Source organism: Hordeum vulgare, chromosome 4H (assembly GCF_904849725.1).
Source record: "Hordeum vulgare subsp. vulgare chromosome 4H, MorexV3_pseudomolecules_assembly, whole genome shotgun sequence".
NCBI classification, from domain to species: Eukaryota; Viridiplantae; Streptophyta; class Magnoliopsida; order Poales; family Poaceae; genus Hordeum; species Hordeum vulgare.
This window is the reverse complement of record NC_058521.1, coordinates 544811400-544827332: the sequence shown is the minus strand read 5'-3', so window position 1 is coordinate 544827332 and position 15933 is coordinate 544811400. Positions and strand designations below refer to the sequence as shown.

Sequence of the window (15933 nt, the reverse complement as noted above, 5' to 3'; positions counted from 1 at the left end):
GCGTCAGGCCGAGGCCACAAGCAGCTGGGCCACTCGGCCTATTTCGGCCAAAGTTTCTTTTTTATTTCAAAGTTTCTACGATTTTGTTCAGTTTCTCTCGGCATTTTTAGGCAGATTTTATGCACTATTTTCCTATGAAAATCTTGCTAAGAAAATAGAAAAGAAAAAGTTCAAAGTTTCAGTAAATATAGACAGAAAAGTTATATTAATTTTTCTGCAAAGAAAAATAAAAGTTTCTGAAAATAAAAGGAGATTTTCAGAAAAAGAAAATATCATGAATTTTATAAAAGGGATTATAAAGTTCATGATAACAGAATATTTTTTTCTGTAAAGTAGAAAAGTACATGAATTTTTTAAATTCACGTTTCCGATGCTAAATGATATATGAAATATGGTTATGTTATTTTCCTGACTAACATTGTTAATAACATAATCATGTTGCATTATTGGCATAAAAGATGCACTTATTTCTATCATTTGCCCAATGGTAATGTAGATTTATTTGCATAGGCAATTGTATGTTTATTTTAACCAACCTAATTAATGCATATAATTGTCGTACTGATCTCGCTTAAATTGTGATTCAGGAGGTTTCCACCTAATGAGTTGCCTCAAGGACGTTCCTACACTCAAAGGTGATAATTACTCTGAGTGGAGGAAGAAAGTTGACATGGCTCTTGTCATTGCTGAGGTAGACTGGGTTCTGGAGGAACCGCAGCCAGTTGAACCTCCACAGCCAGTCAGAAATGCTGCTGATGTTGATGAGGCTTGGGAGAAAAAGAAGTGGGATAGTGCCAATGAGGAGATGTCATACTCCATAAATAGCAGAAAGTGGATAAATACCAACAAAAATGTTTGGCATTTATAAAGAACACAATTGGGACCACCATTGTGGGCTCAATTGCAGAGTTTACTTCCGCAAGGGAGATGCTAACCAAGATAAAGAGCCAGTTCACTAGCTCTTCTAAGACATATGCCACCCAGTTGATAAAACAATTGGTCACACATAGCTACACTGGAGGTGGCCATGGCATAAGAGAGCACATCCTACGGATGAGCAATACGACAGCCAAGCTCAAGCCCATGGATGCAGATCTGGAGATCAAACCAGCTCTCCTCGTCCACCTGGTCATGGCTTCGCTATCAAAGGAATTTGAGACCTTTGTTGTGAACTACAACATGCAACATGAAACATGGGACATAGAAAAGGTCATAGCCATGTGTTCACAGGAAGAGGAGAGAATCAAAGCTTCACATGGTGGCTCCCTGAACTATGTGAAGGAAAAGAAAAATGTTTTCCAACCCAACAAAGGTTCTCCCTCAAAGCCACATGGCAAAGGTTATGTCAAAGCTCCCGCTCATTATCAGCAAAAGCCTATTCCAGTGGACAAGGACACTTGTCTCTACTGCAATAAGACAGGGCACTACAAGAAGAATTTCCCTGCCTAGCTAAAGGCCTTCATGGCAAAGAGACGTAACGACATCGTTTCTTATGAAAATGAATCTCTGTATTTAAAGTTTTTGAAATCTACTTGGTGGATTGACTGAGTAGCAACGGTTCATGTTGCAAACTCTTTACAGGGATTCAGTTCGATGAGGACCATGCGTAGAAAAGAAAGAAGTATTGAAGTCGCAAATGGTGTCCAAGCAGAAGTTGAAGCTGTAGGTGACGTCTCATTGGAGCTAACCGAAGGATTCAAGCTTTTGCTTAGAGATGTACTATTCGTACCTTCATGTAATAGGAATTTAATAAGTGTTTCAAGCTTGGATAAAGACAATTATCAATGCTTTTTTGGACATGGCAAATGTACCATTTGGTATAATAATGATTATGTAGGCAATGCCTTCCTTCATAATGAGCTTTATCTGTTATCACTTCGTGAAAAAGTGAATTATCCAATAATGTAAATGAGCAAAGTTCCTTGTCGAGCAAAGAACAAAAGAAAAGAAAGAGAACTCACGACTCCTCGAAATTATGGCACTTTCGCTTGGGCCATATTTCCAGGGGGAGAATAGAAAGATTAGTCAAAAGTGAAATTCTTCCTCAGTTGGAGTTCTCTAACTTAGAACAATGCATCGATTGCATTAAAGGAAAGTATGTAAAACAGATAAAGAAGCGTGCAAATCGAAGCATAGGAACACTGGAAATTATTCACACTGATATTTGTGGACCATTTCCGGTGAAAAGTGTGGATGGTTATGATTCGTTCATAACATTCACAGACGATTACTCCCGCTTCGATTACATTTATCCAATCAAAGAAAGAAATGAAGCATTGGATAAATTCAAGATATTCAAAGCTGAAGTTGAAAATCAGCTTGACAAAAGATAAAGATAGTGAGGTCTGACCGTGGGGGAGTACTACGGTCGACACACTCCATATGGCCAAGTCCGTGGACCTTTTGCAAAGTTCTTGTAGGAGACTGGCATAGTTTCCCAGTACTCAATGCCGGGCGAGCCTCAGCAAAATGGGGTAGCTAAAAGGCGCAACCGTAGCCTTATGGATATTGTGCGCATCATCATGAGTTACTCCGACCTGCCATTGGGATTGTGGATGGAGGCGCTTAAAACCGCCATTCACATTCTCAACAGAGTACCAAGCAAGTCGGTGCCCAAAACACCGCACGAGCTGTGGACAGGAAGAGTGCCATCCCTGCAACACTTCAGGGTGTGGGGATGCCCAGCTCAGGCCAAAATGTTTAATCCAAACATTGGAAAGTTAGATCCAAAAATAGTGAGTTGCCATTTCATTGGCTACCCTAATAGATCAAAATGTTTTCATTTCTACTGTCCAGAAAGATACACAAAGTTTGTAGAAACGAGACATGCGGTCTTCTTAGAGGACGAAATGATGAGGGGGAGCTTGGTGTTGGGGAACGTTGCATGGAAAACAAAAAATTTCCTACGCACACGAAGACCTATCATGGTGATGTCCATCTACGAGAGGAGATTAGATCTACGTACCCTTGTAGAACGCACAGCGGTAAGCGTTAAGAAACGCGGTTGACATAGTGGTACAACTTCGTGATTCAAATCACCGTCGTCCCACGATCTGTCCCTCGAATGGTTCCAATCTAGTGCCGAACGGACGACACCTCCGCGTTCAGCACACGTACATCTCGACGATGATCTCGGCCTTCTTGATCTAGCAATCAAGACGGAGAAGTAGATGACTTTTCCGGCATCATGGCGGTGCTCCGGTGGTGGTGACGATCTACTCCTGCAGGGCTCCACCCGAGCTCCGCAGAAATCCGATCTAGAGGTAAAACTATGTGGAATAGCCCTGAGTTGCACGTGGCAATGTTGTGTCTCAAAAAGCCCTAAACCACCACTATATATAGGAGGAGGGGAGGGGAAAGCCTTGAGGCACAAGGGCCTCAAGGTGCGCCGCCAGGCGGAGGAGGACTCCTCCTCCAATTTGGTTTGGGAAGGAGGAGTCCTGCTCTTCCTTCCCACCTCCCTCTTTCCTTTTTTATCTTCTTTTCTTTTGGTATTTTCTTATGTGGCGCCATAGTTCTCTTGGGGTGACTCCACCAGCCCAATAAGGACATGGTGCGCCACCCTAGGGCCGTGGGCCCACTCCCGGGTGGGTGGGCCCCTCCCGATAAACACCCGGAACCCATTCGTCACTCCCGGTACACTGCCGGAATTGCTCGAAATTTTCCGGTGACCAAATGAAACCATCCTATATATCAATCTTTGTTTCCAGACCATTCCGGAAACCATCGTGACGTCTGTGATCTCATCCGGGACTCCGAACAACATTCGGTAACCACACATATAACTCAACTATACTAAAACATCATCGAACCTTAAGTGTGCAGACCCTGCGGGTTGGAGAACTATGTAGAAATGACCCGAGACACTCCTCGGTCAATATCCAATAGCGGGACCTGAATGCCCATATTGGATCCTATATATTCTCCGAAGATCTTATCGGTTGAACCTCAGTGCCAAGGATTCATATAATCCCGTATGTCATTCCCTTTGTCCTTCGGTATGTTACTTGGCCGAGATTCAATCGTCGGTATCCGCATACTTATTTCAATCTCGTTACCGACAAGTCTCTTTACTCATTCCGTAATAAAATATCCCGTGACTTATACTTAGTCACATTGCTTGCAAGGCTTGTTTGTGATGTTGTATTATCGAGTGGGCCCCGAGATACCTCTCTGTCACACGGAGTGACAAATCCCAGTCTTGATCCATACTAACTCAACGGACACCTTCGGAGATACCTGTAGAGCACCTTTATAGTTACCCAATTACGTTGTGACGTTTGATGCACACAAGGTATTCCTTCGGTGCCAGTGAGTTATATGATCTCATGGTCATTGGAACAAATACTTGACACAGAGAAAACAATAGCAATAAAACGTCACGATCAATATGCTACGTTCATAGTTTGGGTCTAGTCCATCACATGATTCTCCTAATGATGTGATCCAGTTATCAAGTGACAACACTTGCATATATCCAGAAAACCTTGACTATCATTGATCAACTGGCTAGCCAACTAGAGGCTTTCTAGGGACATTGTTTTGTCTATGTATCCACACATGTATCTATGTTTTCATTCAATACAATTATAGCATGGATAATAAACGATTTTCTTTAAATAGGAAATATAATAATAACTATTTATCATTGCCTCTAGGGCATATTTCCAACACTTGGTAGCTCAGAAAATTGACGTTGAGGAGAAGAGGGTGCATGCAACCATTCCGATGATTCAAGAGCCTTTTTCTCACTACCCGCTGTGACTCCAACGATGACAACTATGGGAGAAGACCTGGAACCTGTCCTTCAGGAGCCGACTGAACCTGTTGTTGATCATGAAAGGGAAGTGCAGCAAGAAATAGTAGAAAGTGTGCCAGACAATGAGGCACTTAGAAGGTCTAATAGAACAAGAAGACCAGCTATTTCTACTGATTATAAAGTCTATAACACAGAAATGGTTCATATGGAAGGTGATCCCACCACATATGAAGAAGCCATTAAAAGCCCTCACTCATCAAAATGGCTAGAGGCAATGGAAGATGAGATGAAATCAATGAGTTCCAACGATGTTTGGGACTTAGAAATTATTCCTAAAGGAGCAAAGACAGTAGGCTGTAAATGGGTCTACAAAACAAAGTATGACTCTAACAGGAATATAGAAAAGTATAAAGCCCGACTTGTGGTAAAAGGATTTACAGAAAGAGAAGGGATAGACTACAATGAGACTTTTTCCAGTCTCTTGTGAGGATTCCTTCAGAATCATAATGGCATTAGTTGCTCATTTTGATTTAGAGCTGCATCAAATGGATGTAAAGACGACAATTCTAAACGGAGATTTAGAAGAAGAGGTCTACATGAAACAACCCAAGGGTTTTATCATGGAAGGCAAGGAAGATATGGGATGCCGCCTAAAGAAATCCATTTATGGACTAAGGCAAGCCTCTAGACAGTGGTATCTAAAGTTTAACGATACTATTAAAAGGTTTGGATTTCAAGAAAATGTTGATGATAACTGCATTTATGAAAGTTTAAAAGTGGGAAATACATTTTCCTAATCTTGTATGTGGATGATATGTTGTTTGCAAGCAATGGTATTAGTCTACTACAAGAAACAAATAATTTTTTATCCTCAAAATTTGACATGAAAGACCTTGGTGATGCTTCATATGTTTTGGACACTGAAATTCACCGAGACATGAAAAATGGAGTCTTAGGACTGTCGCAGAAAGCATATTTAGAGAAAGTTCTCAAAAAGTACAATATGCATAAGTGTAAAGCCACACCTGCTCCTATAGTCAAGGGCGATAGTTTTGGGAATTACCAATGTCCCAAGAATTAGTACGAGCTCGATGAAATGAAAACAATGTCATATACTTCGGATGTAGGAAGTTTACAGTATGCACAAGTGTGCACACGCCCTGACTTAGCTTTTATCACCAGGGTACTCGGTAGATATTAAGCAAATCCAGGCCAAGGGCAATGGAAGATGGCAAAGAAAGCATTGTGTTATGCGCAAGGCACAAAGGAAATCATGCTAACATACAGAAGATCTGATTCCCTAGAGTTAAAAGGGTACTCAGACGCAGATTTTGCGGGAGATAGAGATGATAGAAAATTCATGTCTGGGTACGTGTTCACTCTCGCTGGAGGAGCTATTTCATGGAAAAGCTCCAAACAGACCATAGTTTTATCGTCCACGTTGCAAGCAGAGTTCATAGCATGTTTTGAAGCTACCGGACAGGTGATATGGTTAAAGAAATTTATACCCGACTTGAAAGTGGTAGATTGCATTCACAAGCCACTAAAGATATACTGTGACAACCCGCCCGTAGTATTTTATGCTCACAATAACAGGTCGAGTAATTCTTCCAAGAGAATAGATATAAAGTATTATGTTGTGAAAGATAAAATCCAGGATCAAACTATAAGTCTCGAGCATATAAGTACGAAGTATATGCTTGCGGATCCGCTGACGAAAGGCTTACCACCCAGTGTGTTCAAGGAACACTTAGCCGGCATGGGTTTGATGGAAAGCCTATGATTCCTGTATCATAAGAGGCCCAAAGGTAAATGAATTTGTTTCAAAAACAAAACGTGTGTTGTAGCTGTATGATTCTATCGGTAACTAAGCTGTGACGATGAGACATGCTCTACATGCCTATATGTGATGAAACAAATAAAATAGAAAGTATAAAGTCAAAAGTAAAAGTTGAGATCAAGGGGGAGAATGTTAGGTTGATCTTCTCCCGAGTGGGCCCAACGGCCCACCGGACCTTGATCCATGCACCCTGATCGGGGGCGCCCAACCCATTATGTTTGGTGGGCCCCTGTGACCCGCGTTACATAAAGGACGGTGGGGTGCCGGGGCACGACTTACGAGGTTCACCGCCGCCACACTCCCACCTACAAACCCATCCGATCTAGGGTTAGCGTGGTGCTCACGGGAAGCACCACCCACACCACACCCATCTCTCCTTCCACACCGTCGTCACCACCTCACGATGGACGTCGGCGGGAGCTCATCAAGTTTCGGACAAGATAAAGTACGGGTACTACCGTATTCATCTAAGCCTAAAGGATCCATGGATCTATCAGGGATGGCTTTATCTTGTTCTGTAACAGGGGAAACATGGTTCCTGTACGGGAGAGAGGCGAATAGGTTTTTGGGAAGCGACTACGCGACTGCTCGCCTCCGATCCACTACTTCTTCTATGTCTGTTTCGTCTGTGTCATCACCATGTCATCTACTTATGGATTAAATTAGTCGAAAATTGCCTATTTAGTCAGCACCTTTGTGGTTGTTAGATCCATTAGAGTCATTATCCATGTCTGCTAGTTCAGTTTTTATTATACAATCAATTCTATTACAAGTATTTGGATGGGTCGGTTTGTTGAATTCCGTGCTAATTCGAGTAGACCCCAATTGTGTGGGGAATCTGAACCGGTGTTTGGTTTACAAAACCCAGGTGTCTCCCTTGTATATGGAGGTTGATTATTTCTTCACTAGATAGAAAATAGAAAATGACATGGGGTGATTGGTGACTTTGAGATATGCTGCTAGACAGACTATCTAGAGTTGGAACTGCTGTAGATGATTCAAGGGGGACTGTTCTTTGGTCCAGTGATTGGTGACTCTTCCTTGCTTTTTACTCTGGACATATTATTTAGGGAAGTTCCTTGTTTTATAACAGTTCCGTGTTTTTAAATTGCCAGACTCAGAGTTCAGAAATCCTTATAACAGTTCTGTGTTTTTATATTATTGTTTTTTTACGCTGGGTTTTATATTACTGTTTATCTATGTTCCTGTGCAATGCAACTCGCGTACATCTTACCTTGTTAAATACTTCTGATCAGATCTTGTGATCTGCAAGTACTGCGCTGTCTTGAGATTTGAGTTAGGCCGTCGTTTATCTAATCAAATCTAGGAGCATGCTTTTTAGTACTCCACTATATCATCAGTTAAACACATGGACAATGGACACGCGAATTAATTCCATTTTCAGTAATTAGTGCCACATCTGCTTCCTCGATTCTGCTATTTTAACCGAGTTTAATAAAAGGATTGGATCTGGTTAAACATGGAATTTACGTGTACTTTGCATTTGTGTTAAATTACTATTTATCTAATCAGGTCCAGAAGCACATAGTTGTCGCAGATTAGTATTGTGTCATTAGATATGCAATTTTTATCAGTTTGTCTCTGAAGTACAGTATCAGTTCTTTAGGGCTGCAGTTGTCTTGTGCTGAGACATTTCTATGTGACATTGCAGGTCCTTTCCCAACATGTATCGGCTCCGAGCCAAGGACAAGATTAAGATGGCAATCAAGCGTGGGTTCAGCGACGAGGACGAGGAGGAAATGACACAGATGTCAGACGCAATGAACTTAAAGGAGGCCACTCTTGCAGACAAGATCACAAAGGAAGCTTTGTCTAAGGTTATGGCTCATGGCTCACAGGGAAGCCTCTGCCCTGACAGCTGCCCCGCGGACCGCGACAGCTCCCTTCCCTGCCCTGGAGAACGCCACAGGCCCGACCCCTACCCTCAAAACTGCCCCGACCTTCGCCCTGGTCCGAGCCATCCACTAAATCTGGTATAAAAATATCTTCAGTTTCTTTCTAGATACATGTAGGTAGATGGTAAATAATCTAGCAGGAATAAAGGATGAGGCTTCTCTCTTTTAACTATACTCTGCGTATGTATGGTGGTTTGGATGTTACCTGGCTTGATGACTTTCGATGTCTTCTGAATATATCTAATTTTCATTTTAATAGGTTTACATGATGTGTGATCTCTTTTGCATTCTCCACAGGCGAAAGAACTGCTGTACAGATGGGCAGTTGGCACAAGGCAAAGATTTCAGGAGAATGTTCGCATCAACAGGGTTTTTCAATTTCCTCCTGTTTTCAGTTCCCTTCCTTATGCTAATGAGTCACAAACCTTAAAATGTAGCTGAGTTTTTTTGCATTGAAATTGGCTGAAGGGGACCGGTAAATGGTAAGGGGAGACGTTTCCCGTGGTATGTGAATCAAATCTTGTGGTTACGATGGGATGGCTTTATCTTGTTCTGTAACAGGGAAAACATGTACATGTGTGATCACTCAGAGATGTCGTGGTGGCCGTGTATGATTTCGTGTTTATGTGAGATGATCGTATGGTTTTCTGTTGTCGAGGAAAACCCATCATATTCAGTCGGTCTGCATCTGTTGTGATGACGTAGAAGGCGTGTTTAATAAGAGAAAATCCTATTGTGTTTACATATGAATATCGTTTTTTAATTATTTGATTGAGAAGAATTCATCAAGTTCACATTTCCAGAATTCTTCAATCAAACAATCCGATCTTGGTTCTCTCAAAATGATCCGAGATTTTGTGACCCATTTCGTGTGCTACTGATGGTTAGTCCTGTCAGCCGGCCTCACGCCGGAGGAGCTCCTTAGTGTCGTCGGCGGTATCCTTGGTGCAGCGGAGGAACTTGATCACGATGGTCTTGCCGGTGGCGCGCCTTGACGACGATGCCGGAGCCATGAGCTTACCCTGCCGATGCCGGAGCCATGAGCCTTGACCCCTGCCGATGCCGCACCTCTCCTGGTGTTTGATTCTGTTCCTTTACTGAAGGGGCGAGCTTTCCGAAAACGCAGGCAGCAAGGCAAATAGAAGCTCGCAGCCACCGTAACTCGGACTGAAACTGAACTGAATTCCACCGTAACTCGGACCTGTCGAAACAAAATAGCCAACGCAGGGCATGGATCCATACGGAAGTTCCTCCCTCCCCATTCTCCATCATCGATCTCTGCTTCCTTAGTTCCGCCGCCTCCCCATTCTCCTTCATCGATCTCTGCCTCCTTAGTTCCGCCGCCCTCTCCAGCAACCAAAGTAGTTCGTTTGTCGAGCTAGCGCCGGCCATGGCCGTCCTCAAGCGACCTGCCGCTGTCCTCGACGCCGGCCACGGCCACGCGACGGCCGCTCAACATCGACAATCGCCGTCGTGCTGCAAGAGGAGCCGCGCCTCCATCGGGAGCACCGACGACTACGAGAAGGTGGCCTGCCTAGGGAAAGGCGGCTTCGGCGTCGTCCACAGGATGCGCCACCGCGTCACCAAGAAGAACGTGGCCGTCAAGTTCCTCTCCTCGCCCGACGACACCGACGTCGTCAAAGATCTTGAGCAGGAGGCACGATTCCTCGAGGCCTGCGACGGAAACCCCTACGTCGTCGGCTTCGAGGGCCTGGTGTGCGACCCAGCAACCGGCGACACCGCAGGCCTCGTCATGGAGTACGTCGAGGCGTCGAGCCTCTGGTCTTTGCTGTGGGACAGGCGCGAGCGCGACGACCCGCCGCTCCCGGAATCCACGGTGCGCGACTTCATGTGGAAGCTCCTGACCGGTGCCGACAAGATGCACGAGCACGACCGCCACATCGTCCACCGCGACATCAAGCCAGCCAATATCCTCGTCGGGAAAAACCTGGAGCTCCTTAAGATTTGCGACCTCGGGCTGGCCATGTCCATGGCCGACTGGCCGCCGTACAACCGGGCCGGCACGGCGTCCTACATGGCGCCCGAGATGATCCTGGGGAAGAAGGACTACGAAGCGGTCGTGGACACGTGGTCCATCGGCTGCGTCTTTGCCGAACTGCTCACCGGCGAGACGCTGTTCATGCTCGACCCCGAAGATGAGGAGGTAGACGAGACAAAGAATGACATAAAGCAGCTGGAGAGCATCTTCCGAGTGCTCGGGATGCCGGACGAGAGGACGTGGCCGGAGTTCAAGTCGCTGCCGCTCACCGCCGACGTGCTGAAACGGCTACCAGCGGGGTGCAAGCACAGCCGGCTCCGGTATTTGTTCCCTGAAGACAAGCTGTCCGAGGAAGGATTCCAGGTGTTGCAAGGGCTCCTCACGTGCAACCCCGACGAGCGACTGACGGCAGCCGACGCGCTGAAGCACTCATGGTTCGATGCTCCTCGTTCCGCCGACGCCGCCGCCGAGAAGCTCGACTCTCTGTCGTTTCTGAAAGAGAAGACACCAAGGATCAAGTTCATCCCTCCGGCGATGCCACGACAGAAGAATCTACACAAAATTCCAGTTGCCGTGTGGAACGCAGCGCAACGAGTGTAATTAGACTCTGTAGATCAGTATTCAGAGATGTAGATCAGTTGCTTGTAATTCTAGAAGCTGCGCCTTGATCGCTGGATGATCGTTAATGTTGGCCTGCTTTTCTGAATTCTATCAGTCACCATGCGCATGTTCAGAGAATCAGAGATGTGTAATTATGAGGTTGTGTTCAGAGATCCATTAAAGTGCTGACATGTTGTTTACATGGTCAGTTGTTATTGAATCATAGTACAACCTCATACAGTTCAGTGTATGTGTTTCCACCATCTTCTCCTTATGCAAATTCAGTTACTTTTGAAATACTCCCTCCGTCCTAAAATAAGCATCTTTAGCTTAGTATAATTTTATGCTAGAGTTAGTACGAAGTTAAGACAATTATTTTAGGCTGAGGAAGTAGATAGGAAAATCAAGTATGTCCTCTATTTCGGAAATTGCACCATCGGAATGCATGGATTGAGTACTTAATTTCTACCGGATCGTCGACACATTAGTGGCTAAAAATCAAACCCCCCCACTTGGAGGTGTCCTGCTTCCTCGTATGTGTCATAGATTTTCCGAATTGTTGCAATTGTTTTGGACAGTTTGGTTAAGAAAAATATTTTTTGGCTAAGTAAAAAATCTTATCCACGGAGGTTCTAGCAATCCTCCTGAAATCTCTGCCTTGATGGGCTTTGCGGGGAGCTGGGTTGCCCATAGTCCCTCTTTCGGATAGTGCTTCCATGTTTCCAAGTGTGGTGGTGCTGCTCTGAAAATCTTATCATTCATCACACACGAAATACCCCAACATCCCATATACTATATCACTAAACTTTCTAGGACTGAAGGCCTCACAATCAATTGAGGTCTTCAATTGAAATTTGGTCACCCAATTTTGACTAGATCAATAATTCTCAAAACTCTCTCATTTAATTTAATATACAATACACTATGCTTCCTAATTTTTAAATCTTCACAAATAATTGAAATTTGGAATTGGGTCACCCGATTTTGACCGGGTCAACAATCTCTAAATGAGCATTCTCATCCAATTCTTTTAATTCACATGCTTCCTAATTTTGGAGCTTTCACATTTAATTGATGTATAAAATTTTGAATTTGGTTCCCATTCTGATGGGATCGACGATTACTCAAATCAAATCCCCCCACTCAGAGGTGTCCTGCTCAGAGTTCAGAAATCCTTATACCAATTCTGTGTTTTTATATTACTGTTTATCTATGTTCCTCTGCGATGCAACTCGCGTACAACTTACCTTGTTAAATGTACTTTTGATCAGATCTTGTGATCTGCAATTACTGTGCTGTATTCAGATTTGAGTTACACTGCTGTTTATCTAATCAAATCCAGGAGCATGTTTGTTAGTATTCCACCATATCTTCAGTTATCCACATGGGCAATGGACAGACGAATTAACTCGATTTTCAATAATTAGTGCCACAACTGTTTCCTTGATTCTTCTGTTTTAACCGAGTTTAATAAAAGGATTGGATCTTGTTAAACATGGAATCTACGTGTACTTTGCATTTGTGTTACAATCAGGTCCAGAAGCACATAGTTGTCGCAGCTTAGTATTGTGTCATCAGATATGCAATTTTTATCCATTTGTCTCTGAAGTACAGTATCAGTTCTTTAGGTCTGCATTTGTCTTGTGCTGAGACATTTCTATGTGACATTGCAGCTCTTTTCCCAACATGTATCGACTCCGAGTCAAGGACAAGATTAAGATGGCAATCAAGCGTGGGTTCAATGACGAGGATGAGGAGGAAGTGACATAGATGTGAGACCCAATAAACTTTAAGGAGGCCACTCTCGCTGACAAGATCACAAAGGAAGCTTTGGTTAAGGTTATGCCTCACAGGAAAGCGTCTGCCGTGACAGCTGCCCCACGGACCGCCACAGCTCCCTCCCCTGCCCTGGAGAACGCCACAGGCCCAACCGCTACCCTGGAGACTGCCCCGACCTTCGCCCTGGCCCGAGCCATCCACTAAATCTGGTATAAAAATATCTTTAGTTTCTTTCTGAATACATGTAGGTACATGGTAAATAATCTATGAGGAGTAAAGGATGAGGTTTCTCTCTTTTAACTATACTCTGCTGATTATGGTGGTTTGGATGTTACTTGACTTCAAGACTTTCGATGTCTTTTGAATATATCTAATTTTCATTTTAAAAGGTTTACATGACGTCTGATCTCTTTTGCATTCTCCGCAGGCGAAAGGACTGTTGTACAAATGGGCAATTGGCACAAGGCAAAGATTTCAGGAGAATGTTCCCATCAACCGGGTTTTTCAATTTCCTCTTGTTTTCAGTTCCCTTCCTTATGATGATCAGTCACAAACCATAAAATGTAGCTGAGTTTTTTTGCATTGAAACTGGCTGAAGGGAACTAGTAAATGGTAAGGGGAGACGTTTTCCCGTGGTATGTGAATCAAATCTTGTGGTTACGATGGGATTGTTAGGTTGATCTCCTCCCGAATGGGCCCAACGGCCCACCGGACCTTGATCCATGCGCCCTGATCGGGGGCGCCCAACCCATTATGGTTGGTGGACCCCTGTGACCCGCGATATATAAAGGACGGTCGGGTGCCGGGGCATGACTTACGAGGTTCGCCGCCGCCACACTCCCACCTACAAACCCATCCGATCCAGGGTTAGCGCGATGCTCCCGGGAAGCACCACCCACGCCACACCCATCTCTCCTTCCACACCGTCGTCACCACCTCACGATGGACGCCGGCGGGAGCTCATCGAGTTCCGAACAAGGTAAAGTACGGGTACTACAGGATTCATCTAAGCCTAGAGGATCCACGGATCTATCAATGGTATCAGAGCCACTAGGCATTAGATGCGTTTCGGTTGAAAGAAAACGAAAGCAAAAAGATTTTCCCATCCCCGATATGAACCCGAGAAGGGCAAAGTTCAAAGGAAAAAGAAAGCCTCACCGGAGCCCTCTCCGGCAACGAGCGCCGCCACAAGGCCGCGCGTGTTCCTCTCGATCCCCACACGCATCGGCAAGCCGAGGTGTTGGGAAGAAGAACGTACCTCCTCGGAGGAAAATAACGGATCTGATTAGATTCAAAAGTCAAACAAAAAATGCAAAGACATGGCAAAGAAATCCACCCCTCCTGGGGCAAAGGGCGCCACCACCGAGCCGTTTGACGGCGGCACGTTCATCCTAGAGGTGCTCGCGCACGTCGGCAAAGGGGACGGAGATGACGCCATCGCGTCGCGCATCCGGTGCCTCTCTGGTCGTGGTGGTGGAAGGCAATACGAAAAAGGAAAAGGGGAGCTGAGCCGCAGCCGACAACTCGACGGCGGAGCACCCACCGCAAGGCGTGTGCGCAGCCGGCGAGGGGAAGGCCATGGCTCAGGGAGGAAGAAGTATGGAGCATGGCGCGCGCGACACGGGACTTTTCGGTCGCAACTGCCGGCGGCCAGATCTGGGCCCTCCTCGGCGGGGCAAGGCAGCCGCCGCGCGAGGGATCACCGAGAGTTGGCTAAGAGGTGAGCGGCGTGAGCGCCACACCTCCAGAGCGACCGGCGCGGGAGGGAGGACCAAGGGTGCACAGGGGAGGGAGGTTTTAGACTTCACCGGCGGCGGCCGATGCCATCCCTGGCCAAGGATCGCTCGGGAATGGAAGGGGTCACGTCGAGAGGAGGCAGGAGAGCGAGCGGCCCTCGAGGGGGAAAATGAGAGGACGGTTTCGGCTGGGGCATCCTGATACGTCTCCATCGTATCTACTTTTCCAAACTCTTTTGCCCTTTGTTTTGGACTCTAATTTGCATGATTTGAATGGAACTAACCTGGACTGACGCTGTTTTCAGCAGAATTGCCTTGGTGTTGTTTTTGTGCAGAAATCAAAGTTCTCGGAACATCCTGAAAATTTACGGAGAATATTTCTGAAAAATACCTGCGCAAAGATCCACCGGAGGGGATGGGCCAGTGGGCCACAAGCCCTGTAGCCGCCGCCCCCCTGGTGGCGGCTAGCAAGCTTGTGGGGTCCACGTGGCTCTCCCGCCCCCAAACTCAGCTCTATAAATTCACTTTCGTCCCAGAAAAAATCAGGAGAGAAGATATCGTCACGTTTGCAATACGGAGGCGCCGCCACATCCTGTTCTTCATCTGGAGGGCAGATCTGGAGTCCATTTTGGGCTCCGGAGAGTGGAAATCGTCGCCATCGTCATCATCAACCTTTTTCCCTCTCCAATTCCACGAAGCGCTTCATGGTTCGTGAGTAATCTATTCGTAGGCTCGCTGGGCGGTGATGAGTAGGATGAGATCTATCATGTAATCGAGTTAGTTTTGACGGGGATTGTTCCCTAGTATCCACTATGTTCTCAGATTGATGTTGCTACTACTTTGCCATGCTTAATGCTTGTCACTAGGGCCTGAGTGCCATGATTTCAGATCTGAAATTATTATGTTGTCACCAATATATGTGTGTTTTAGATCTGATCTTGCAAGTTGTAGTTACCTACTATGTGTTATGACCCGGCAACCCCGGAGTGACAATAACCGGAACCACCCCCGGTGATGACCATAGTTTGAGGAGTTCATGTGTTCACCAAGTGCTAATGCGTTGGTCCGGTTCTTTATTAAAAGGAGAACCTTAATATCCCGTAGTTTCCTTCTGGACCCCGCTGCCACGGGAGGGATGGACAATAGATGTCATGCAAGTTCTTTTCCCTAAGCACGTATGACGACACACGGAATGCATGGCTACATCATATTGACGAAAGGGAGCTAGCCACATATCTCTCAGTGTTATAACTGTTGCATGATGAATATCATCCAAACAAATCACCGACCCATTGCCTACGAGT

At 45.4% G+C, this 15933-nt stretch overlaps 1 protein-coding gene across 1 annotated transcript; it reads left to right on the top strand.

Moving 5' to 3' along the window:
- The first annotated feature begins 9905 nt into the window (after nt 1-9905).
- Nucleotides 9906-11118, top strand: LOC123446881 (putative cyclin-dependent kinase F-2). Its single transcript, XM_045123422.1, has 2 exons — nt 9906-11053; nt 11085-11118. The coding sequence occupies exons 1-2, from the start codon at nt 9906-9908 to the stop codon at nt 11116-11118; spliced, it is 1182 nt and encodes a 393-aa protein (XP_044979357.1).
- Nucleotides 11119-15933: the final 4815 nt, after the last annotated feature.

Bases quoted from the DNA above. Each gene is read 5' to 3' on its own strand.
- LOC123446881 (XM_045123422.1), top strand. From the start codon at position 9,906: ATGGCCGTCCTCAAGCGACCTGCCGCTGTCCTCGACGCCGGCCACGGC. The intron at 11,054-11,084 runs ACGACAGAAGAA...AAAATTCCAGTT, and splicing joins TTCATCCCTCCGGCGATGCC to GCCGTGTGGAACGCAGCGCA.